The sequence below is a fragment of the Pantherophis guttatus genome, chromosome 6, assembly GCF_059756535.1.
Source record: "Pantherophis guttatus breed Tessera chromosome 6, ASM5975653v1, whole genome shotgun sequence".
NCBI classification, from domain to species: domain Eukaryota; kingdom Metazoa; phylum Chordata; class Lepidosauria; order Squamata; family Colubridae; genus Pantherophis; species Pantherophis guttatus.
Genome location: NC_142068.1, coordinates 8,180,001 through 8,205,527, shown reverse-complemented (window position 1 = coordinate 8,205,527; position 25,527 = coordinate 8,180,001). Strand labels below are relative to the sequence as shown.

Below are 25,527 nucleotides of genomic sequence, written 5' to 3'. Positions count from 1 at the left end.
GCCAGATAAAGACCTTGTAGATAATTCACCCGACTTGCGAAATGTGATTAGAATTGCTTTTTCAAGGAAAAAAAAAATTCTACAGCTTCACATCTGTGTGTGATTAGTTCGTTATTCCAAAAATTATGAAAATCCCAAATAGATTAACTCTGGAACCAAAAGTGAAGCATATTATCTAGAAAGAGTCACGTCTTCCAAAGTTGGCGTGGTGCAGGAATTAGGATTTTAAAATTAATACAAGGGAGATTCGGGTTTTAGATTCCTTCAGGCATAATTTTCAGACTTTAGGCCAGGCTGTAGCACTTCCCTTAATATGTTAAATGTTAGACCCAGGTTAAGAAATCTCAATTGTAGCCTTCTGTAGCATGTTGTATGGAATCAGACACTATCTCTACTGAATAATAAGAATAAGAATAAGAATAAGAATAAGAATAAGAATAGAATAGAATAGAATAGAATAGAATAGAATAGAATAGAATAGAATAGAATAGAGCTGTGATGGCGAACCCATGGCATGCGTAGATCGGTGCCATATCGGTGGGCATGTGAGCTCAGCTCGGGCCTTCTGGGCCCACCAGAAGTAGGGAAACAGGCTGTTTCCTGCTTCCGGATAGCCTGAGGGGGTGGGGAAGGCCCGTTTTTGCTCTCCCCAGGCTCCAGAGCCTCTCTAGGAGCCTGGGGAGGGTGAAAATGGCCTTCCCCACTCGGGAAGGGTAGGACTGGAAGTCAGCAAACAGGCCGTTTGCGGCCTCCGGGGTGGGGGAGGCCATTTTCGGCCTTCCCAGGCTCCTAGAGAGGCTCTGGAGCCTGAGGAGAGCAAAAAAACAAACCTACCAGGCCCACCGGGCCATCGTGTGCCAAAAGCAGAGGGAGTGCGGGGAAAAGGCGTGTGTGCATATAATTATGGGTGTGGGCACACGCGTGTGTGACACATACACACATCCGTGCTCCCCCCCGCCTTTGGCACGTGATGGCAAAAAGGTTAGCCATCACTGGAATAGAGAATGGAATGGAATGGAATGTTCTTTATTGGCCAAATGTGATTGGACACACAAGGAATTTGTCTCCAGTGCAGAAGCTGTCAGTGTACAGTACATATAAGCAACAAAAATGATAAATCATCAATCATAAGATACTGTCATAAATCATAAGATACAAACGACAGTGATAGTCATAAGCTATGAATAGGAGTAGGTAATAGGAAGGATGAGAAAGATAATAGCAATTCAACCCTATTACATAGCTAGATATCCTTAGGCATAAGACAATGCTGTGGGAGTTAGGTGTTTAGCAGAGTGATGATTTGGGGTGGAGGAGAATTGTCTCTCTGTCTTCGTTGTTTTGGCATGCAATGCCGTATAGCGGCGTCCTGCGGGAAGACGTTGAAAGAGTTTCTGTCCAGGATGTGAGGGGTCCGTAGATATTTTCTCAGCCCTGCTTTCTGATCCTTGGAAGTATACCGGTCCTCAATGGAAGGCACGCTGGTTGCAATTGTTTGGGGTTTTTTTTCTGCAATCTTAACTATCCATTAGTGCAGGGAAAGCGCCTCAGAGGGAGACCACAGCTGCGATATAAGGATATCTGCAAGAGGGACCTAAAGGCCCTGGGAATGGGATACTAACAATTGGGAAACCTTGACCTCCGATCCTTCAGCTTGGAGGCTAAAGACGCAGCCTGGCCTTCTCCAATTCGAAGAGACACTTGTTCGGCAGTCTGAGGCAAAGGGGCAGCCCCGGAACCAGCAAAATCTGGAGGCTGGGCAGGGGACCAAATGTATCTGCCCTCCATGTGGAAGGGATGGCCACTCTCGAATTGGCCTTTTTAGTCACACCAGATGCTGTTTTAGGACCTCTTTCCAGAGCACGATACCATAGTCTCTTGAGACTGAAGGATGCCAATGAACTATCCATTGAAATCTGTACTGGTTCTCTTTGGTTGCTTTACCAAACCAGATAGTTACAGAAATACAAAGGACAGACTCAATCATTCCTCTGTAGAACTGTATCAACAGCTCATGGGTCAGTCTGAATTTTCTGAGTTGACACAGGAAGAACATTCTTCGTTGTGCTTTCTTAATGATGGTTCCGATGCTAGGTGTCAACACCATTTCAAGTCCTGGGAGATTACAGAAGCCAGAAACTTGAAGGCCTCAACCATTGTTGTCTTACATCAGGGATGTCAAACTCAGTTTCATTGAGGGACGCATCAGAGTTCTGTTTGTCATGGGGGAAGGGATGGAGGGGCATGGTCAGGGTAGCCGTGGCCAGCTCGACGTCACTCGTGTCGGGGGCACTTATGGTGGCCCAAGCGCTCTGCCAGTGAAAACAGGCTCCCGGACTCCATTTTCATGGCAAGAGGCACTGCAGGCCAGTCCTTCACTGTTTCCAGGGTGGCTCTGTGGCCCAGATCTAAGCACCCTGCGGTCCGAATCTGGCCTCCTGGGCCTTGAGTTTGACATCCCTGCTTTATATCATAAGAAGTGGTAGAAGAGGAAAAATCTACTAAAATTTCTCTTAAAAATCTACTAGCATCTCTATAGTTTTAAGCATGTTCAGTTTCAGCTCCAGATTGTTCTGGCTGCACCACAGGGGCAGTTCAACTTCCTGTCTATATGCAGACTCATCACCTTCTACAATAAGAGAATCATTTTATTGGTGGAACTTTGTTGAACGGTTGTCATTCAGGGACAAATATTGAAGATATATTGTTGTGGCCCGTACGCGGCCTGTGCAGCTAGTACCTGATTCTGACAGCGAGGAGGCTGGTGTGGTGCTGCGCCAGCAGCCTGTCCAGCTGCACTCAAGTCAGACAATGAGGAGGCTGGAGAAGATGTGGTGCCAGAGGCGGGGATTCAGCCAGGGCCTTCAGAACCTCCAGAAGCTCCCATAAGTGAAGAGGACGAAGAGGAGGAGCCCCTTCTCGATGCACGGGCGTGCAGAGCTGCCAAAAGCCAGGAGTGGCTCCTCAGGAGGAGGACTCCTTGTGAGTAAGGCTTGGGGCTAATTGGCCACTCCCTTAGCCTATTTAAGGAGGAACACCGACTGAAGCAATTTGCAGGGAACAACTTTGTTCACATATCTCCGTGTCTTGTCTTGCTTATCTTATCAGCTTCCTGCAAATTGCTTCTGAACATTCTGCAACCACAGTAAGCAATTCTTGGCAGCTGTTAATGCAGTTAATTAACAGCCGTTGTTGTAAAAAAACTGGTTTATTTAGTAAACTAAGGTTTGAACGGACTTTGTGTGTGCTGCGTTCTTTGGGATCCGTAGCTGGGGCAGAACATATACAGTAAATGCAATAAAAAATAAATAAATGTGAACTGGCCTGCTGCATTTAATGCATCTCCTGAATTTGTAGGTGATGGAATGGGAGGAGCGACAACTCGATCAGCTGGTCAACTTCAACAACTGCAAGATTGACCCGGCTCCCTTCCAACTGGTAGAACGGACTTCTTTGCACAAGGTAGATGTTCAGCAGAATGATGGCAGGAGGGGGAAAAACTGTGTCTAGTGGCCCTGGCATTTTGACCCTTCTGCACTCACATTTAATTTTAATAGATATCTGTATTTGTTAACACTGCAAGAAGAATGGAAGTCCACTATTCTCTCCAAATTTTACACAGCATCCAAGATTTCATGGCTCTTATTCACAGAGAGGGAGAGGGAGAGGGAGAGAGAGAGAGAGAGAGAGAGAGAGAGAGAGAGACTTCGTTGCATTGTTGGCATCAGTGTGCCATGGACAAAGACCTCTTTTACATTGACTTGAAGATGTGGATGGAGCTTGTGGGTGCCATTTTTCTGTATGTTGTGATGCCCAGCTGGGATGTTTCCATCTCTTCCAGACACACACCATCTTCTCTCTCTTGGGAGTGGACCAAGCTTACGTCACCAGCATTGGGCGCCTGATTGGCGTGGTGTCCCTCAAGGAGGTGAGTATTTATTTATTTATTACATGTATTTATATGCCGCCATTCTCCCGAAGGACTCAGGGCGGCGAACACAAGTTAAGAAACAAGTACAATAAAATCCCATTTTAAACCAAATAACTAATTAATAGTAAATAATAATAAGAGTAGCACTTAGAAGGGTCACCCCAAGAATCCTGACCCTTCAGAGGTTCGCGTTGATTATGTCCAAAATCGTGCCATATCCTATATGCGGCAAAGAAATGTCTCTTAAGCATATCCTATATCCGTGTTTTCAATTTTGGCAAGTTTGATATAGGTGGACTTCAACTCCCAGAATTCCCCAGCCAGCCATGCTGGCTGGGGAATTCTGGGAGTTGAAGTCCACCTATATTAAGTGAGGCCTACCTGTGCCAAAGCCTAGAGACACCTGTATATGTACTCACAGAATTACAAGATATTAGAATTACAAGACAACTGCCTGATATTCAGAAGTCTGATATACACCTCCGTATATCACACAGCTATCTCGTAATTCTAATATTAGAATCATTAAATATCATTTAAACAGGGATTTTTCTCACGGGAAACAGGTGTCAGTTTTCATAACGTTATTCTTGGCCAAGTTATTATTCCTTAACAGATATGGCATAGAATTTATACCAATTCAAATCCAAATCCTTCACTTTCTTGTCACAGCACTTGCCCTCATGAAAAAAAAAATCAGATTTCCCCCCCCCCCCCCCTGTCCTGTGTCTGTCCTATGAAGACGGATGCATCTCATATGCCCGATTTTTCGTCGGGCCCTGAAAACCTATTTATTTCAACTAGCTGGGCTGGCTTGAGTTAAATTTTAAATTGATTTTAAATTGGGTTGTTTTAATTTACGGCCAAAATATCTAATTATTTTAAATTGTTTTTAAATTTTGTATGTCCTGTTTTTTACTTTGGCTGTTCACCGCCCTGAGTCCTATTTGGAGAAGGGCGGTATAGAAATTGAAACAAACAAACAAATAAATAAATAAATATTCTTTGCATTTTTGCCATCTCGTTAGCCAATGCTCACAAAAATCAGTTTGGTGAAATGTAAAATTTGTTACTACCGGTTCTGTGGGCGTGGCTTGGTGAGGGAGGGGGTAATGTGACTGAGTGGGCGTGGCCAACTTTTTTTTTTACTTTTTTTACCTCTTAAAAGCCGAAGAGGTTGTAAAAAAAATGCTTTTAGAAGCCTCTGACGATCCCAGCTGAGCCGCGCGATCATCAGAGGCGTTTTTTTTTTTTTACTTTTAAAAGCATTTTTTTGGCCAAAGAGGCTGTAGAAAAAAATGCTTTTAATTTTTTTTTTTTAAAAGCCTCTGATGATCGCACGGCTCAGCTGGGCATTGGGGGGGGGCAGGGATTTTGGCTACCGGTTCTCTGAACCACCCGCCACCATCGCTACCGGATCGGGCGATCCGGTCCGAACCGGGAGCATTTCACCCCTTATCTAGTTTGTGACAGGGTAGCCACTGATAGGCTCTGCACAGGTATAAAAAAGCAAGGTTCGATTCCTGAAACCAGCCCTTTAATAAAAAGCAGCAGATTTTACGTGGAGCCTTGATTTTTCACAATCTCTCTTCCCTGCCTAGCTGTTTGCTAGGGACTAGAATTTTTTTTATTATTAAATTGATAGCAATAGCATTTAGGCTTATAAAGCGCTCCATAATGCTTTGTAGCCATCTCTGAGTGGTTTACAGAGTCAGCATATTTCCTCCAAATATTTGGGCCCTCATTTTACCGACCTCGGAAGGATGGAAGGATGAGTCAACCTTGAACCAATCAGGAATCAAACTCCTGGCTGTGGGCAGAGTCAGCCTGCAATACTGCATTCTAACCACTGCGCCACTACAGCGTCTAAATTTATGTGCTGCCCATCTCACCCAGAGACAATTCTAGACAGCTTACAAAGCTCAGCTAATACAATTTTCACCCAGTAGCAGTCACCATTCTGATCTGGTTCGATTGAAGTCATAGTCCAGCAAGTTTTATGACCATCTTTCTTGGGAAAGGCTCTTAGGATGACAGTTTCTGGTCAAAATAGGTAAGCACAGGTAGACCTCCACTTACGACTTCAGTTGAGGCCAACATTTCTGTCGCTAAGGGACAGTTGTTAAGTAGGTTTTGCCCCGTTTTACGAACTTTCTTGTCCCAGTCGTTAAGTGAATCACTGCGGTTGTAAACTTAGTAACAGTAACAGGGTCGGAAGGGACCTCGGAGGTCATCTAGTCCAACCCCCTGCTCACGCAGGAGACCTGTACTAGGGATTCGAACCGCCGAACTGCCGACCTCTCTGATCGACAAGCACAATGTCTTAGCCACCGAGCCAGCTAGTCAGGCAACATAGTAACATGGTTGTAAAGTGAATCCAGCTTCCTCATCGACTTAAGATCGCAAAAGGGAATTGCGTAACCCCGGAACGCTGCAACTGTCATAAATATGAGTCAGTTGCCAAGGGTCCGAATTTTGACCCCGTGATTTCCCACGTAAGTGTGGGAAATGATCCTAAATCCCATTTTTTCCAGGGCCGTTCTAACTTTGAACGGTCGCTAAACGAACGGTTGTAAATCAAGGACTACCTGTACGGATTGGGCGAATGCTGCTGTCGCCCTTCATCCCTTCCTCTCTTCCTCTCTTCCAGCTGCGCAAAGCCATTGAGGGTTCGGTCACCGCCAAAGGGGTGAAGGTGCGCCCCCCGCTGGCGAGCTTCCGGGATAGCACAACCAGCAGCAGCGATATAGAGGCCACCGAAATCCACCAGCTGTGGGATCGGCGGCAACGACACTCCATCCCTCGCGAGTTCAGCCCCTCCGAGAGCGACGACAAGTGCCAGTGACGTTGGGCACGGAGAACCTGCCAACCGAGAGACGGTTCCTCATTGCCATGCCTTGGCTGTTGCTCTGGCAGCTGGGCCTCTTCTAAGGATGCCTTCAACATTCCAGCTTTGGAGACTTCAAGAGGACAGTCCGTTCCTGGAATAACTGGAGAATTGCCATCCAGAACCTTAAAGCTGGCCCCCCCCGGTGCCCCGTTAGCTCCATCCTTGGTCTCAGGGTTCATTTAAGTCTTTCCCTTCCCATTTTCCCGTCGTCCCACTCTCCAGCAGCTCAGCTCCACGAGAGCTGGTCAGATGAGGAGAAGGGAGGCTGATCGAGACAGGGGAGGATACGCCTGTGGGTCTTTTCAAATACTCATCTCAACTTCTCTGTACAGGGGTCCTTCCTTGTACCCCGAGGCTCGGGCATCTCACTCGGGCCGCCTCCGAGCGTAGTTCAAAGACTTCCTTGGTCCGTTCTCGGCAGCTTTGCAGGTGGACAGTCCACCTGGAAGGAAGCTGGTGAAGCATCTGTCTTCCTCGCGGTCTCGTCACTGTGCCCCCCTTTTTTTCAGGTTTGAAAGGAGGAGGAACTTTTCGGCATGGGTGGATGCCCTCCTGGCGTCTGTGGGCAGCTGTGGGTTTCTCTCCCCGTGGCCTGAATCTTCCCCCTCAAATCTTCAGCGCTGACTCAGCCGTGCTGTGTACGGCGACCTCCCCCCCCCTCTGTAGGAGGAATCCTAAATAACGGATGGGGTTTGTGGGGGTTGTTGGTAGGGCTTGTGGGGCCCAAATAAAACCGGCACTGGATTTCTCGGACTACTGAACCAGGCAACCCCCTCCCCCTTCCTCCCTACTGCCAGATCCTGGAATTCTTCCCTTCCGCCTTCCTCTCTCTGTGGAACCCACTCATGCTCGAATCCACAGGCAGAGGAGAGGGAAAGAAGGAAGACTGTCTGTACATACCGAAGATTTTTATACATATATCTATCTATATTAATTTAATTGCAGAAAAGAATACAAATAGAGTTATATTATGAACCAAGGAGTGTCTGGTGTATATCTAAGCCATAGACGGTTGTGGGAACCGAGCCTGGTTTGTTCATTGACATGGTCCAGATCACAACTAGGGTAAAGAGAAGGATCGGTGTCAGTATGAGCCGGTTTAGCCTAAAGGTTAAGGCACCAGGCTGACGATCATGATACTATGAGTTCTAATCCCACTTTAGACATGAAAGTCAGCTTGGTGACTTGGGCCCATCGCTAGGAGATTGTGAGTTCTAGTCCTGCTTTAGGCATGAAATCCTGCTGGTTGCCCCTGGCCAATGACCAGGAGACTGTGATTTCTAGTCCCATTTTAGGCATGCATGAAAGCCAGCTGGATGACTTTGGGCCAATCAGCAGGAGACTGAGTTATAGTCCCATTTTAGGCATGAAATCTGGCTGGATGACTTGAATCAATCACCAGGAGACTGTGATTTCTAGTCCCACTTTAAGCACGAAAGATTGGAGCGTTCAATCCTAGGTAGCAGCAGATGTTTCTCTCCTAGTGCACAAAGAGAAAATATCTGCTGTGAGCTCTGTGTGGTGTCAGGAAGGGGATCTGGCCAGTAAACTCTCAGCCTCAGTAAACAATCACCCCGATTCTATCCCGAATTAAGGGATTACAGAGTCATAAAAAGGGAGGGGTTTTTTTTTTTTAAAAATTCATGGTTAGATGGCTTTTATGTTGTGCAGACCCAGCTAGGCTCCAATTCGGTCTATTGTGAGAACCCAGGAAGTGGGTTAAACTGATAACCCAGGTTAAAGATATTATGTGAATGCGCTCAATGTCTACTTTTCTTTTTTGGGGGAAAAAAGGGGGGAAGAAACTCAGGATCCTTTTCAATAAATTATTTCTTCTCATCTCTGATTTCCTCCATAAATTGGTCTAGCCAGACAGATCTTTCAGATAACCCCCCCCCCAAATATCTCAGTTGGTGCAAGCTAGTTAATAGCTAGGTGGAAGATGTCCAGAAATCCCAGATTTGGGGGGGGGGGGAAATATTGCTGAAGAATATATTTGCAAATTCTCTCCATACAGTTCAGGGGTGGGTTCTACTTATCTTTACTACCGGTTTGCAACGGGATCGCGCATGCGCAGATCGCCGATGATGACAATCCGGGGCGGTGGGCAGGACTTCCTGCCGGTTTTACTACCGGTTCTTGCGAACCGGTCCAAACCGGAGACAACCCACCACTGATACAGTTGCTGGAAAAAAAGCCAAAATGAGTGTATCCTTGTAATCTCCCAGAATCACAGAGTTAAGACAACCTGATTGTTCCAGGGTTCCTAAACAGATGTACTTCCAGTTCTGAAAGGAGTCCAGAGTCCACTAGAGATAGGTGGCCAATGAATATTTATTAACAATAAGAATGGGTACAGTCCCCAAACATCTGGAGCATCACTTGAACACCTTCGGTATTGACAAAAATCGCCATCAGTCAATTGCAAAAGGCAGCTTTACACTTTAACAGCTTACATCCTGAGACCAGAGGTGGGTTTCAGCAGATTCTGACCAGTTCTGGAGAATCGGTAGCGGAAATTTTAAGTAGTTCGGAGAACCGGTAGTAAAAATTCTGACTGGTCCCGCCCCCATCTATTCTCTGCCTCCCAAGTCCCAGCTGATTGGGAGGAAATGGGGATTTTGCAGTATCCTTCCCCTAGAGCGTGGTGGGAATGGAGATTTTACAGTATCCTTTCCCTGCCATGCCCACCAAGCTACGCCCACCAAGCCATGCCACGTCCACCAAGCCACACCCACAGAACCGGTAGTAAAAAATTTTGAAACCCACCACTGCCTGAGACCATTCCCTTAACACAGGGGTGAAATCCAGCAGGTTCTGACTGGTTGTGGAAAACAGGTAGCGGAAATGTTGAGTAGTTCAGAGAACCGGCAAATACCACCTCTGGCTGGCCCCAGGAGTGGGGAGGGAATGGGGATTTTGCAGTATCCTTCCCGCAGGAGTGGGGTGGGAATGGAGATTTTGCAGTGTCCTTCCCCTGCCATGCCCACCAAGCCACACCATGCCCACAGAACTGGTAGGAAAAAAAAATTGAATTACTGTGCCACCATGACACCTAAATTTATGTGCTGCCCATCTCATCCAGAGACAATTCTGGACAGCATACAAACCTCAGCTACAGGGGTGAAATCCAGCAGGTTCTGACAGGTTCTGGAGAACCAGTAGCGGAAATTTTGAGTAGTTCAGAGAACCGGCAAATACCACCTCTGGTTGGTCCCAGAGTGGGGTGGGAATGGAGATTTTGCAGTATCCTTCCCCTGCCATGCCCACCAAGCCACACCCACAGAACCGATAGGGAAAAAAATTGGATTTCACCCCTGCAAATATCCCTTTTTGGGGAAGGGAAGTGAGTAGAGTGGAATGGAATGGGGTAGGGTAGGGTAGGGTAAAGTTAGAGTAGGGTAGAATATGAATAGAGTAGAATAGAATAGAATTAGAATAGAATAGGGTAGGGTAGGGTAGAATTAGAGTAAAGTAGAATAAGAATAGAATAGAATTAGAAAAGAAAATTAGAAAAGAATAGAGCAGGGTAGAATTAGAATGGAATAAGAATAGAGTAGAAGAGAATAAGAATAGAGTAGAAGAGAATAAGAATAGAATAGAGTAGAGTAGAATAGAATAGATGAGAATAAGAAAGAATAGAATAGAATAGAATAGAATAGAATAGAATAGAATAGAATAGAATAGAATAGAATAGAATAGAATAGAATAGAATAGAATAGGAATATTCTTTATTGGCCAAGTGTGGTTAGATACACAAGGAATTTGTCTCCCTCTCTTTTCCAGCTCTTCCCAAGATCTCTCTGTATTTTCTCTCTTTGCACTTGAGTCTTTTGGGTGATCCTGAAATGCATCTCCATTTGCAGGAACTTAGTAGTTCTCTGGCATTATTTTTTTTTTTTCCTACGTGGGCCCCAAAGCAAAACCCAGCAATCATCTGCAGCGGGTATTGGAAGACAAAAACCAGGGATTGATGGCAAGAATAAAACCGCTGCCTCCATAGCTCCTTTGCTCGGTTATGAAGTCACAAGATTCAGTAGCACAATTCCCAGAAAAAATAAAAAAAATCAGCGGGCAGCCTTGCTTTTAAATAATTTCAATACGTCTCTTTTAAAGGGTGGATTGAAAGCTTCATTACTGTAATTTTCAATGCTAATCCAATTCCCCCATTTCTTTACATGCATAAACTTTCTGGATTTCTTCCTTGAACCAACACAAGCACCCAAGGTTTCTTGATTGGACCCTAACTTAACGGCAGTGATTCGTTTAACGACGGTGGCAAGGAAGATTGTAAAACGGGGCAAAGCTCACATCGCTTTCTTTGCTTAGCAACCGAAATTTTGGGCTCAAACGTGGTTGTAAGCAGTGGTGAAATTCAAATTTTTTTACTACCGGTTCTGTGGGTGTGGCTGGGTGGGCATGGTGTGGCTTGGTGGGCGTGGCAGGGGAAGGATATTGCAAAATCTCCATTCCCACCCCATTTCAGGGGAAGAATATTGCAAAATCTCCATTCCCACCCTGTTCCAGGAGAAGGATATTGCAGAATCTCCATTCCCACCCCGTTCCAAGGGAAGAATATTGCAAAATCTCCATTCCCACCCCGTTCCAGGGAAAGGATATTGCAAAATCTCCATTCCCCCCCGTTCCAAGGGAAGGATATTGCAAAATCTCCATTTCCACTTCACTCCAGGGAAAGGGTATTGCAAAATCTCCATTCCCACCCTGTTCCAGGAGAAGGATATTGCAGAATCTCCATTCCCACCCCGTTCCAAGGGAAGAATATTGCAAAATCTCCATTCCCACCCCGTTCCAGGGGAAGGATATTGCAAAATCTCCATTCCCACCCTGTTCCAAGGGAAGGATATTGCAAAATCTCCATTTCCACTCCACTCCAGGGAAAGGGTATTGCAAAATCTCCATTCCCACCCCACTCTGGGGCCAGCCAGAGGTGGTATTTGCCAGTTCTCCAAACTACTCAAAATTTCCACTACCGCTTCTCCAGAACCTGTCAGAACCTGCTGGATTTCACCCCTGGTTGTAAGTCAAGAACTACCTATATTCAAGGGGAGATTGGACTGCCATTTGTCAGGGATGGTGTGTATGGTGTCCTACTTGGGCCCTGGGTTGGACTAGATGACCTACAAGGTCCCTTCCAATTAACAATCCATGTTACGATGCCAGCCTAAAACCCAGACCCTACCAAGTAGCAGGAGACATTTATCTTTGCTGCCACCTACCCACCATCAAAAGTATTGCAGTCCTCCCACCTCCCCAAACTTCAAGCTTCTAGACCTCATGATATTTTTTTTTTCATAGAAGCTGTTGCTTTGCATATCCCATTAACGGAAGAGTACAGCCACTTCGCAGACATTCAGTGGAGGGCTTTCTCTCTCTCACTGCACATACAAGTAGTCCTCAACTTATGACTGTTGAACAATCAAAGTTCTGACAGTGCTTTAAAAAGTGACTTACAACCAGTCCTCGCACTTATGACAGTCTCAGCGCCGCCATGCTAATGCGATTGGAATTTGGGCACTTGGCAACTGGCATGTATTTATGACAGTTGCAGCATCCTGGGGGGTCACATGATCCCCATTTGTGACCTCCTGACAGCGTCAGTGAGGGAGGACTGATTCACTTAGCAACCGTGTGATTCATTTAACAACCTCAGTGATCAAAACAACTTCGATTTCAGGTTTTCGTGATTAGATAGATTCTGTAGATTTGTTTCTATAGAAATGGCTGGCATATCCTCTCATATAAAAGTAAACAGTGGAGATTTTACGTTGCCACCTCATTCTACTGCACCAAAAGGAGTTGGAAGTCAATGTTTTTCTTTTCTTTCTTTTTTTTTCCCCCCCTACACTTTTCTCTCTTCCCCTTTTCCTCCCTTTATTTTCCCATTGTCCTCATTTTCTTGGTATTTTTGCATTTTATAGTTTCACAATCTATTTTGAACCTATTTGAACCAGGGGGAAAAAATACGGGTAAGTTAACAACTGAGGTAATTCGTTTCTCAACTGTGGCAGAAAAAGAAGAAGAGGAAGAAGAAGGAAGAAGAGGAAGAGGAAGAAGAAGAAGAAGAAGAAGAAGAAGAAGAAGAAGAAGAAGAAGAAGAAGAAGAAGAAGAAGAAGAAGATTGGGAACAACTCAACAAATTCATCACCTTTAGGGATGGAAGTCGCAATCCAAATTGCGGTCTTAAGTCAAGGACCACTGTAGGGTTTTCCTTCTGTCAAATGGACAGGGAATCTAAGGTTGAAGGCATGCATACCGATGCCACATGTGGTACTATGCAGTGGTGGGTTGCAATTTTTTTTACTACCGGTTCTGTGGGTGTGGCTTGGTGGGCGTGGCATGGCTTGGTGGGCGTGGCTTGGTGGGCATGGCAGGGGAAGGATACTGTAAAATGTCCATTCCCACCCCAATCCAGGGGAAGATTACTGCAAAATCCCCATTTCCTCCCGATCAGCTGGGACTCGGGAGGCAGAGAATAGATGGGGGGGCGGGGCCAGTCAGAATATTTACTACCGGTTCCCCGAACTACTCAAAATTTCCGCTACCGGTTCTCCAGAACTGGTCAGAAACCTGCTGAAACCCACCTCTGGTGCTATGATATGGCATGGCATGGAGAAAGGATGCCCACAAACTAAACTAAGAATCGATCACATCTAAGGGAGCTTGAGGGTGTGGATCGGGTGAGAGTGGGCTACCCTTAAAGCTTCACCTCCGTACGATACAGAGGCGATGGGGACCGCTGACGCCTCCTAGCTGTGATGATCAACTTGCCAGCGTCGTTCAGGGAGCAACTGACGGACAGAGGATCCATGTCTGTCGGCAGCTGGCACTTATGGGTGAAGGTGTTGGAGACAATGCCATCTTCGGCCATCTGCAAGGCAAGCAAACATAAGCGGGTGAGCCCTTTCCCCAAATATCTTCCGGAATTTTCCACCCTGGTGTCTCTTAAGGCACCACCAATGTTGGCTTAAGACAGGGGTGTCAAACTCAAGGTCTGCGGGCCGGATCCAGACTGTGGGGTTATTTATTTATTAATTTATTTTATTTATTTTATTTATTTTATTTATTTTATTTATTTTATTTATTTTATTTATTTTATTTATTTTATTTTATTTTATTTATTTTATTTATTTTATTTATTTTATTTATTTTATTTATTTTATTTATTTTATTTATTTTATTTATTTTATTTTATTGGTTCGATTTATATGCCGCCCTTCTCCAGAGACTCAGGACAGCTTACAATACATTAAGCAATAGCCTTCATACTTTTGTATATACCTGCTTAGTAGGGCTTTTTGCCCCCCCCTAAGCGGTGTTTTTATATATATACAAAGTCAGCTTATTGCCCCCACAATCCGGGTCCTCATTTTACCTACCTCGGAAGGATGGAAGGCTGAATCAACCTTGAGCCTGGTGAGATTTGAACTCGCGGTAATTGCAGGCAGCTGGCAGCTAAGTGCTACTTTAACAGCACTTTAGTCCGCTGTGCCACCAAGGCTCCTTAGATCTGGCCTGCAGGGACCACCCTGGAAACAGCGAAGGACCGACCTGCGGTGCCTCTGCCAGCAAAAATGGAGCTTAGGAGGGCCGCACGTGGCCCTCCCGAGCTCCATTTTCAGCTCCGGCGGCATCCTGCAGTCCTCTGCCAACAAAAACATCCACTTCCATCCTGGCCAGGGGTGAAATTCACTTACCTTCGCTACCAGTTTGCAAATGTGAGCGCATGCCTCCTCCATGCATGCCCAGAGCCTTCAGCACATGCGCAGAGGGTCAAAAACAGGATGTGATGACATCCGGGCGGGTGGACGGAGCCTCCCACCGCCAACGCTACCGGATTGCGTGTGTCAAGTTTCCGAAAGATGCCCTAATTAATTCATGAGCCATGATCCAAACTTCAAAGGAAATATAGTCATTTATTAGGAGCACCATTCCGGCAATACTGGGATGCAGTTAGGACTGATCCTGCGTAGATTTACGTTCCCCTACGACTCTGTCTCTCCCCTCCTCTCTGGCCAAGTCATAAATCACATTCTCCAATTAACCACTTTGGCTGGCTGTGAAACCTAACACCCTCCTTCTGATTGCGGTCAGGAAGAATGTATGGAATTCATTTCAGTTCTCCCTCCCTCCTGCTCATGGCAACTTGAAAGCTTTGCAAGTTGACAGCGTGGTCCGGATAGATCCGGCTGAATTTCACCACTGATCATGGCCATGTCAATCCTAGCCATGCTCCCCCTGGCCCCCCGAGGTCAAACACAACCCTGATCGGGCCCTCAATGAAATTGAGTTTGACATCCCTGGTTTAAGAGCTTAGCTTGAGTTTTTCAAAGGAGTCTCGTCGGGAACATTCACACAAGCTGCCTGACCTGGTTACCCAGTTACTGTCATTCATTTTCTGGATGTACACAATACATATTTGCTGTAATTTGACCAAAGGAAAGGATGCGGGTTTTATCGCGGTGTTTCTCAATCTTGACAACTTTAAGATGCTTGGACGTCAACTCCCAGAATTCCCCAGCCAGCATTCAAGGTTGAGAAACACTGGTTTCGCCTGAAGGTCATCAAGAATACAGGTAGTCCTTGACTTACAATCACAATTTATCCAGGGGTGGGTTCTAAATTTTTTTATTACTGGTTCTGTGGGTGTGGCTTATTTTGTGGGCATGGCTTGGTGGGGGGTAATGTGACTGGGTGGGCGTGGCCAACTTTCTTTTTTTTTTTACTTTTAAAAGCGTTTTTTCTACAACCTTAAGAGTTTGCAAAAAAAAAAATGCTTTTAGAAGCCTCTGATGATCAGGCAACTCAGCTGGGATCGCCAGAGGCTTTTAAAGGCATTTTTTTTCCCTACAACCTCTTCGGCCGAAGAGGTTGCAGAAAAAAATGCTTTTAAAAGATTCTGACGATGCCAGCTGAGCCGCACAATCATCAGAGGCTTTTTTTTTTTTTTTACTTTTAAAAGCATTTTTTCGGCCGAAAAGGTTGTAGAAACAATGCTTTTAAAAGTAAAAAAAAAAAAAAAGCCTCTAATGAGGTGGGCGGATAAGCGAGCGGGGACCGATTTGGGGGCGTGGCCAGCCAATCTTATTACCGGTTCTCCGAACCACTACAAATTGTTACTACCGGTTCTTGCGAACCGGTGCAAACCGGGAGCAACCCACCACTGAATTTCAGCCCAAAATTTATGTTGCTAAGCGAGACAGTTATGTGAGTTTTGCCCCATGTTATGACCTTTTTTTTGCCCCAGTTGCTACTGTAGTTGTTAACCCTATTTGGGTGTTGATGACTTCAGCAAATAGAACATCACTGAAAACAGCAGCAGATAAACAGAATTAAAACTAGAAAAGACGGACATCCGGCTTTCCTTTTTTATGGCTACCTCCTACCTTCTCTCCTTCTTGCCTTCGATCCATGTCCTGCTTTTCCCTCTCATGCTCCCTCCACAGCCCCTTCCCGCTCTGGGACTAAGTTTATGCAACCATTTTAATTCAGATCAGGCGAAGAATGCATTTGCAAAATAGAAGAAACTTGACTGCTGTTAACCTCAACTAGGGGTTTTGTTCAGGGCATGGTACAAACTTTAAAAAAACGAGTCCATTCAGTAATCAGGTTAAGTGTGCTGTTTGAAAACAGACGGCGCACTGAGACCAAGAAATGGATTTGTTTTACATTAGCTTAGGCAATTGGTAAGATTTGAGCAAACGTAATACATACGGCCAGTTACTTAGCAACTGTTCAAAGTTACAATGGAGCCCCGAAAAACTAACGTATTTTTCGGAATATAAGACGCACCGGAGTATAAGATGCACCTTAGTTTTTGGGGAGGAAAATAAGAAAAAAGCTGATTGGCAGGTGGATCTTCTTCTTCTTTATCTTTATTTGATTTATATACCGCCCTACTCCCGAAGGATTCAGGGCGGTGAACAGCCAAACGATAAAATACATAAATACAAAATTTAAAAAAACAGCATAAAACCGAATTAAACAATTTAGCCCAGACAGATTTAAAACACCCCAATCATTTAAAAAACAGATTAAAATTTTCATATTAAAAAGAGCCTCCCGGAATACTCCCAATCAGCTATTCCAAGAGGTGAATTTTAGCAACAGGTTCCTTGGTGGTGAGCTCTGTGCCTTGCTTTTTTTTTCTGCCTCTGAAACTTCTGAAACTCCTTTTCAGAAAATACTTTTTTTCCTGTCTCTGAAAGCCTCCGAAACAGCTTCGGGAAAAAAAGCCTCTGAAGCTCTGTTTGGAGGCTTTTTTTCTGAAGCTTCGTTTCTGATGCTTTTTTCAGCCTCCAAAACCTCCGTTTGAGAAGCTAGGCGGGGCTACATTCGGAGTATAAGACACACCCAGATTTTCACCCACTTTTTTGGGTGCGTCTTATACTCTGAAAAATATGGTACTTACAGCCCAGTTATGAAGTTAACAGAATAATAGAGCTGGAAGGGACTTTGGAGGTTTCTTAATCCAACCCACTGCTCAGGCAGGAGATCTTATACCATTTCAGACAAATCTCTTTCTAAATCTCTTGATGGGTTGACTTCAGTGGTGGGTTCCTCCTGGTTCAGCCCGGTTTAGCCGAGCTGGTAACAGTGACGATATGAGGTCACCGAACCGGTTCTCTTTGTTTGGGAACTGGGCCCTCCTCCCCCCCCATGTTATTCTTACCTTTTATTTGGCCCCACCCCCAATCTATTGCTGCCTCCCGAATCCCAGTTGATCAGCTAGAAGGAAAAAAACTGTTTAAACTCTTGCGCGGGGCTTCAAAGGGCCGCCCTACAACTGATCAGTGTTAAAAGGCAGTGTGGTGGTAGACCAGTGCCTCCAAAAACAAATGAGTAGACCGGTGCCTGCAAAAATAAATGGGTAGACCAGTGCCTCCAAAAGCAAATGAGTAGACTGGTGCCTCCAAAAACAAATGAGTAGACCGGTGCCTCCAAAAGCAAATGAGTAGACTGGTGCCTCCAAAAACAAATGAGTAGACCGGTGCCTCCAAAAGCAAATGAGTAGACCGGTGCCTCCAAAAACAAATGAGTAGACCGGTGCCTCCAAAAACAAATGAGTAGACCGATGCCTCCAAAAATAAATGGGTAGACCAGTGCCTCCGAAAACAAATGAGTAGAACGGTGCCTCCAAAAACAAATGAGTAGACCAGTACATCTCTGCAAGCAGTTAAAAGCCTGGTAGACCAGTACCTCTGCTAAATCCTAAAGAATTGTCACATGGCCATCAAGCCACGCCCACAAAATAAGCCACTGACAGATTTGATCTCCGTGCAGACTGCAGCCAGGTTCAGCCATCGAGAGAGATGCCAATCAACATGGAAGGGGGCAGGTTTAGGGATTCCCATGGCACAAGTGTCTGCCAGTTAGCTTACCCTCATGAGTGACCGTGCTGCTCGGAGCTAATTTTAACAATTGAGTGATCTGTTCAATGACCAGAGCAACTCATCCATCTTGACATTGCAATCACATATGAATTCCACACACACACCCCACTCGATTAGGTTTTAAACGTGTTGTGGGAAGGGGAACTGGGGTATCGGTTTCTTTTTCATCCCCTCTGCATATCTCAGCCCTGACAGGAGCACCCACCCTTCTTACCTTCTCAGCTTGGATGACGATGCAGTAGTTGTAGGAAGTCACCACGATATCTTGGGGTTCAAACTGGCTGAGATCCGTGATGACCTGGTATTTGTTCCCGCTGGCCACCACGTTGCTGCTGCCCAAGGCTGAGGAATGGACGGATGGAGGGGACCCTGGGAAGGGTGTGTTTTGGGTGTGTGAGAGAGACAGAGAGGGAGGGAGAGAGAGAGAGAGAGAGAATGCGAGAGAACACCTTCAGGTTGCCTGGATATGTTCCTGCAGCTTTTTTCACAAGGTTTTTTGGGATGCAGTTTGCCATTGCCTCCTTTCTGGGGCTGAGAGAGTGGCTGGCTCCAAATTGTCAACTGGCTTTGTGCCTAAGGCAGGTCTAGAACAGGGGTGAGTTCTAAACTTTTTTACTACTGGTTCTGTGGGCGTGGCTTATTTTGTGGGCGTGGCTTGATGGTCATGTGACAATTCTTTAGGATTTAGCAGAGGTACTGGTCTATCAGGCTTTTAACTGCTTGCAGAGCTGTACCGGTCTACCTATTTGTTCTTGGAGCATTCTGGTCTACCCATTTGTTTTTGGAGGCACCGGTCTACTCATTCGTTTTTGGAGGCACCGATCTACCACCACACTGCCTTTTAACACTGATCAGCTGTAGGGCGGCCCTTTGAAGCCCTGTGGCAAGAGTTTAAGCAGTTTTTTTTCCTTCTAGCCGATCAGCTGGGATTCGGGAGGCAGCAATAGATTGGGGGTGGGGCCAAATAAAAGGTAAGAATAAGGAGGGAGGGTGGGGCGTGGGAGGGTGGGGGGGCGGGAGGGCCCAGCTCCCGAACAAAGAGAACCGGTTCAGTGACGTCATATCGTCATCGCTACCAGCTCGGCCAAACCAGGAGGAACCCACCACTGGTTCCAGAACCAGTGGTGAAATCCAATTTTTTTTACTACCGGTTCTATGGGCGTGGCTTGGTGGGCGTGGTGTGGCTTGGTGGGCATGGCAGTGGAAGGATACTGCAAAATCTCCATTCCCACCCTACTCCAGGGAAAGAATACTGCAAAATCCCCATTCCCACTCCACTCTGGGGCCAGCCAGAAGTGGTATTTGCCGGTTCTCCGACCTACTCAAAATTTCCGCTACCGCTTCTCCAGAACCTGTCAGAACCTGCTGGATTTCACCCCTGCCTAGAACTCAGGATCTCCCAGTTTCTAGCAGGATGCCTTCGTTACTACACCAAGCTGCCTCTGGGGCTCCTTTACCTGAGCTGCCACATTGCAAGAGACCCCCTAGTGGTGGGAAAGAGTTTCTGGTATCATCTTGCTGCCCTCTAGTGGTGAGGTGGGTTTTTGCAATCCAGTACTGTACTAACCAAGCTTGATGCTTCTTCGTTCCCCCCCCCACCCCAAGATCAGCCAAGATTGGCTACCTGCTGTCGTTTGCTGTATTTATAAAAAAAAGGGGGGGATTAATTCATGGTTTTTTGAGGGAGCCCCAGCCATTAATTTTGGAAGATCCACTCTAAGGAAGCAACTTCTTGCTTAACCCTAACCCAAACCCAGGGGGGGACACAGTGGCTCAGTGGCTAAGACTCTGAGCTTGGCGATCAAAAGGTCAGCAGTTCAGAGGTTCGAATCCCTAGCGCCGCGTAACGGGGTGAACTCCCGTTACTTGTCCCAGCTTCTGCCAACCTAGCAGTTCGAAAGCACGTAAAAAATGCAAGTAGAAAAATAGGGACCACCTTTGGTGGGAAGGTAACAGCGTTCCTTCCCCCTATGGCATTGAGTCATGCCGGCCACATGACCACGGAGACGTCTTCGGACAGCGCTGGCTCTTCGGCTTTGAAACGGAGATGAGCAGCGCCCCCTAGAGTCAGGAACGACTAGCGCATATGTGCGAGGGGAACCTTCACCTTTACCTTTAACCCTAACCTTGTCTTGCCGCCTGTGTTTTCAGGGTTGTAACTGAGCATGTTTCAATAACCAGAAACTGAATTTCAGTGATGGTTCATTCAATGCTCATAATTAAGTCAGATGCATTCATCCATCACAATGGGCTTAATTGGATTTACTCTTGGACATGTGTTCCATGAAGCCGATGAATTCATAATACACGTCCTTATACAAGTAGTTCTTGACTTATGACCACAACTGACCCCTCCCCAAACTTCCCTTGCTTCCCCCTGGAAAGGTTGCAAATTGTGATCACATGACCCGGGACGCTTCATGCCAGTTGCCAAGTGCCTGCGTTTCGATCGCATGGATGACCATCAAGGATGCTGCAACAGTCATAAGTGTGAAACAACGGTCATAAATCCCTGTTTCCAGTGCTGCTGCAAGGTCACTAAATGAATGGCTGTAAATCGAGGACTACCTGTATGAATCACAAGATTCCTTCCCAAAGGGGTTAATTCAAGAATCTGGTAAGAGCCGTGGTGGTGCGGTGGTTAGAATGCAGCACTGCAGCCAACTACTGCTGCCTGCCGGCTGCCTGCAATTTACCAGTTCGAATCTCACCAGGCTCAAGGTGGATTCAGCCTTCCATCCTTCCGAGGTCGGTAAAATGAGGACCCAGATTGTTGGGGACAATAGGCTGACTCTGTAAACAGCTTAGAGAGGGCACTGTGAAGCACTGTGAAGTGGCATATAAGTCTACGTGCTATTGCTATTGCTAAGGAGATCATGTCAAGCAGACACACATAGGAGCCTGAGTGGCGTAGGAGGCTAATGCCTCCTAAGGCAGCATTTAACATCCAGCTGCCTGCAATTACTGCGAGTTCAATTCTTACCAGGCTCAAGGTCGACTCAGCCTTCCATCCTTTCTAAGGTAGGTAAATTGAGGACCCAGTTTGTGAGGGCAATAAGCTGACTTTGTAAAAATATACAAAAGTATGAAGGCTATTGCTTAGCACATTGTAAGCTGCCCTGAGTCTCCGGAGAAGGACGGCATATAAATCAAATAATAATAAAAAAAAAAGTAGAATAGCAAGTAGTTATTGCTCATACAATGCCGGAAATGAGAAAACAGTATTCTCTTGGTCCATTTTTGATCATCTAAGAGAGGAATGGGTGATCAAACAGGACAGTCCTAGAGGAGATCAACCCTGACTGCTCTTTAGAAGGCCAGCTCCTGAAGATGAAACTCAAATATTTTGGCCACCTAATGAGAAGGAAGCAGAGGTGGGTTTCAGCAGGTTCTGACCAGTTCTGGAGAACCGGTAGTGAAAATTTTGAGTAGTACAGAGAACTGGTAGTAAAAATTCTGACTGGCCCCGCCTCCATCTATTCTCTGCCTCCCAAATCTCAGCTGATCGGGAAGCAATGGGGATTTTGCAGTAACCTTCCCCTGGATTGGGGTGGGAATGGAGATTTTACAGTATCCTTCCCCTGCCACGCCCACCAAGCCACACCTCGTCCACCAAGCCATGCCATGCCACACCCACCAAGCCACACCCACAGAACCGTTAGTAAAAAAATTTGAAACCCACCACTGGAAGGAAGGATTCCCTGGAGAAGAGAACGATGGAGGGCAAAAGAAGAAGGGGATGACAGAGAACGAGGTCGCTGGATGGAGTCACTGAAGCAGTCGGCGTAAGCTTAAATGGACTCCAGGGGATGGTAGAAAACAGGAAGGCCTGGAGGAATGTTGTCCATGGGGTCGTGATGGGTCGGACACGACTTTGCAACGAACAACAAGAAGATAGGGATAAGCAATCAATCTTGGTTTAGCCCCACCTTGCCTCTGAAGTCGAAGGGGGAGATGGAACATGCTGTGCACTTGAGTTTCCCCCCTACCCCAAAAGGCTCTCACTCACCTGAATATCCATAGGGCTCCTGAGTTCTCCCTGCCCCAAAGATCCCATGGGGAGGGTCCAGCAGGGGCTCGAAGCGATGTTTGCTCGGGGTGTAGGTGCTAATGTGCTCGGAACGGAAGGTGGACGAAGAGCTTACCGAAGACATGGCCTTTGGAGGTGCCCAGCAGCTGCTGGATATGTGCAAGGCTCTGCGTGAAGAGGCAGGAGGAGAGGGCACGTCCTTGGGCAAGGAGAAGCTGGGATGCCCATAATTGGCTTTTTTGCAATGTCCTTTGCGTCCCACACGCTGGAATGCAAGATAAGGAAGGCTGCCGTTTCAGCAGCCACGGGGAGATACAGAGCAGAGGGTGACACCCTTCCTGATCGAGGAGAGAAGCAACCTGGAATTAAGGAGAAACTTCCTAACATGGAGAACAATTAAACAAAGTTTGCCTTCAGAAGTTGTGGGAGCGCCATCAATGGAGGTGTTGAAGATGAGACTGGACAGCCGCTTATCTCCGAATTGTATAGGCTGTCCTGCTTGAACAGGGGGTTGGGCTAGAAGACCTCCAAGGTCCCTTCCAGCTCCTGATTCTGATGATTCTACCTTCTCCAAGGCAACCTGCATTTGGGTTGACTTGTCCGCAAAATGACAGGTCTGGCTGGAAACAGAGAAGCTGCTTAGAAAGCAGAAGAAAATGTCTCCCTGCCTTCAAGAGCAATGCAGAGAGTCCTCAACGTAGGTTCATTTAATGATCATTCAAAGTTAAAACGGCACTGGAAAAAAGTGACTTACGGCCGTTTTTCACACTTAGAACCGTTGCAGCAGGGGTGAAATGCTCCCGGTTCAGACCGGATCGCCCGATCTGGTAGCGATGGAGGCGGGTGGTTCGGAGAACCAGTAGCAAAAATCCCTGCCCTCCCCTCCACCCCCATTGCCAGATGAGCCGCGCAATCAACAGAGGCTTTTTTTTTAATTTTTAAAAGCATTTTTTGTACAACCTCTTCAGCTGAAGAGGTTATAGAAAAAATGTTTTTAAAAGGAAAAAAAAGCCTCTGCCGATCAGGCAAGTCAGCTGGGATCATCAGAGGCTTTAAAAGCATTTTTTTAAAACAACCTCTTCAGCTGAAGAGGTTGTAGGAAAAATGGTTTTAAATTTTTTTTAAAAAGCCTCAGATCACGCAGCTCAGCTGGGCATGGGGGGGCAGGGATTTTTGCTACCGGTTCTCCGAACCACCCGCCTCCATCGCTACCAGATCGGGTGTTCCAGTCCGAACTGGGAGCATTTCACCTCTGGTATGGATCCAAATCAAATAAAGAGAGCCCTCAACTTACAACAGTTTGTGTAGTGACCATTCAAAGTTGAACAAATAAGTGACTTATCATCGTTTTTCACACATATGACCATTGCTGCATCCCCACACTCATGTGATTAAAATTCAGATGCTTTGGCCATTGACTCATATTTATGACCATTGCAGTGTCCCGGGGTCATGTGATCCCCTTTAGGTGACCTTCTGACCAGCAAACACAAGGAGGAAACCAGATTCACTTAACTATCGTGTTACTCACTTAACATCTGTGTGGTGATTCACTTAGCAACCGTGGCAAGAGAGGTCTTGAAATGGGGCAAAAATCCATGTAACCACGGTCTTGCTTAGCAACAGAAATGTTGGGGTTAATTGTGGTCATAAATCGAGGACTACCTGTATTGAGCAGGCCCCTACTCCTCATCGGAGTATGGCAAAAGGCTTCTAGAAACAGAGAGGAAGGGGAAGGGGTCCCCTAGAGTTTGGTGGTAACCAGTGGTGGGATTCGCCGGTTGTAACAACCGGTTCACTTCGCATGCGTGTCAAAGACGCGCTCCGCGTGCGTGCAGAACAATTGAAATCAACACTACAATTTACCTTCTACTGCAGCCACGGTGAGTAAAACAGCTGAGGAGCGGCAGTCCGCTCTGCCGCGTCTATCAGCCGGGGTTTCAAACAAAGGAAATATAGGTATGAGGTGTTGTGGCGAGAGGCTCAGAAAGACATGGAGACTTGGAAAAAGCTGCAACTGTCTTTACTTGGAAGAATAGCAGCAGTTAAGATGAACATTTTGCCAAGATTTCTGTTTTTGTTTCAAATGATTCCGGTGCTTAAAAGTGATAAACAACTGAAAGTTTGGCAAACTGGACTTAATAAGTTTGTCTGGAACGAGAAAAAGCCGAGAGTGAAATTGAAAATTATGCAAGATGTTCCAGAAAGAGGAGGCCTTAAACTTCCAAACCTACAGCTATATTATGATGCAGCAGCTTTAACTTTAACAAGTGATTGGTTTGGAAGTAAAAAGGCTGGAATATTGAATGCAGAAAGTTTTGATCTTGAATTTGGATGGCATGCTTACCTATTTTATGATGACAAAGTTGATAAAGTATTTAAAAGTCATATACTTAGAGACTCTTTGATGAGAGTTTGGAAGAAGCACCGATTCAAATGGGATTATAAAATACCGCTATGGCTGGATCTTGGTCATACCTTGTGGAATACAAATATAATGTCACTCGGGGGGTTTTTATACAAAGAGGTTCTTTTTACAGATGCGGGCAGATGGCAGTTGAAGACATTGCAGACACTGTTGGACGAAGGGATTAATTTAACCTGGTTACAATATAATCAATTACAACTGAGATGGAAAGAGGACCAAAAAACTGGTATTATGTTGCATGAGGAAGAATTGGTTAGACATATAAGAGAGAAAGGTCCAATGCATATTAAAAGGCTTTACAATGTTTTGCTAGAAAGGGATTCAGAAACGGAATTAATTAAAGATTGTATGATTAAGTGGGCACAAAATTTTGAAGAACCAGTGATGTTGGAAACATGGGAAAAAATTTGGGTTCAGAATGTTAAATTTACACAGTCGCAGAATTTGAGGGAAAATTTCTATAAAATGTTTTATAGATGGCATCTAGATCCTAAAAAGTTGTCATGTATGTACCCTAATGTTCAGCCAAAATGTTGGAGATGTGAATGTTTGGATGCTACGTATTATCATGTTTGGTGGACCTGTAGGAAAGTTAAGGCTTTTTGGATAAAAATATGGTGGGTCATGCAGAATGTTTTGAAGAAAAAAATTCAATTTTCTCCACAATTGTTTTTATTGGGCATAGTTAAGGGTTTTACACGGGATGAAACAAAATTAATATTGTATATGATAACAGCAGCAAGATTGTTGATAGGTAAATATTGGAAGAATGAAGCTTTGCCTACTATCGAGGAATGGACTTCGAAGATGGCCAGTTTTGCAGAGATGGCGAAGATT

At 45.7% G+C, this 25,527-nt stretch overlaps 2 protein-coding genes across 3 annotated transcripts in view; one reads left to right on the top strand and one right to left on the bottom strand.

Moving 5' to 3' along the window:
• CLCN2 (chloride voltage-gated channel 2) overlaps positions 1 to 8,660 on the top strand; it is a 143,039-nt gene extending 134,379 nt beyond the window's left edge. For both annotated transcript variants that reach the window (XM_087872478.1, XM_087872477.1), the window contains 3 exons: positions 3,358 to 3,462; positions 3,842 to 3,928; positions 6,582 to 8,660. In XM_087872478.1, coding sequence (XP_087728604.1) covers positions 3,358 to 3,462; positions 3,842 to 3,928; positions 6,582 to 6,776 — 387 coding nt within the window. In that variant the 3' untranslated portion in view covers positions 6,777 to 8,660. The remainder of the gene's footprint in view (positions 1 to 3,357; positions 3,463 to 3,841; positions 3,929 to 6,581) is intronic.
• Positions 8,661 to 13,438: 4,778 nt separating this feature from the next.
• On the bottom strand, positions 13,439 to 22,401 carry LOC117679760 (heat shock protein beta-7-like). Its single transcript, XM_034441964.3, has 3 exons — positions 22,242 to 22,401; positions 18,447 to 18,601; positions 13,439 to 13,710 (listed from the first exon to the last, which is right to left on the bottom strand). Exons 1-3 carry the CDS (start codon positions 22,384 to 22,386, stop codon positions 13,537 to 13,539), a joined length of 474 nt encoding a protein of 157 aa, XP_034297855.1. The 5' UTR covers positions 22,387 to 22,401; the 3' UTR covers positions 13,439 to 13,536.
• Between the last annotated feature and the right edge of the window lie 3,126 nt (positions 22,402 to 25,527).

What these genes read in the sequence shown, in the direction of transcription:
- LOC117679760 (XM_034441964.3), bottom strand. Translation starts at nt 22,386, where the DNA reads ATGTCTTCGGTAAGCTCTTCGTCCACCTTCCGTTCCGAGCACATTAGC. An exon ending in GGAGCCCTATGGATATTCAG is followed by an intron (nt 18,602 to 22,241) that starts GTGAGTGAGAGC and finishes CACCCTTCCCAG; the next exon opens with GGTCCCCTCCATCCGTCCAT. An exon ending in TCGTCATCCAAGCTGAGAAG is followed by an intron (nt 13,711 to 18,446) that starts GTAAGAAGGGTG and finishes CTTGCCTTGCAG; the next exon opens with ATGGCCGAAGATGGCATTGT.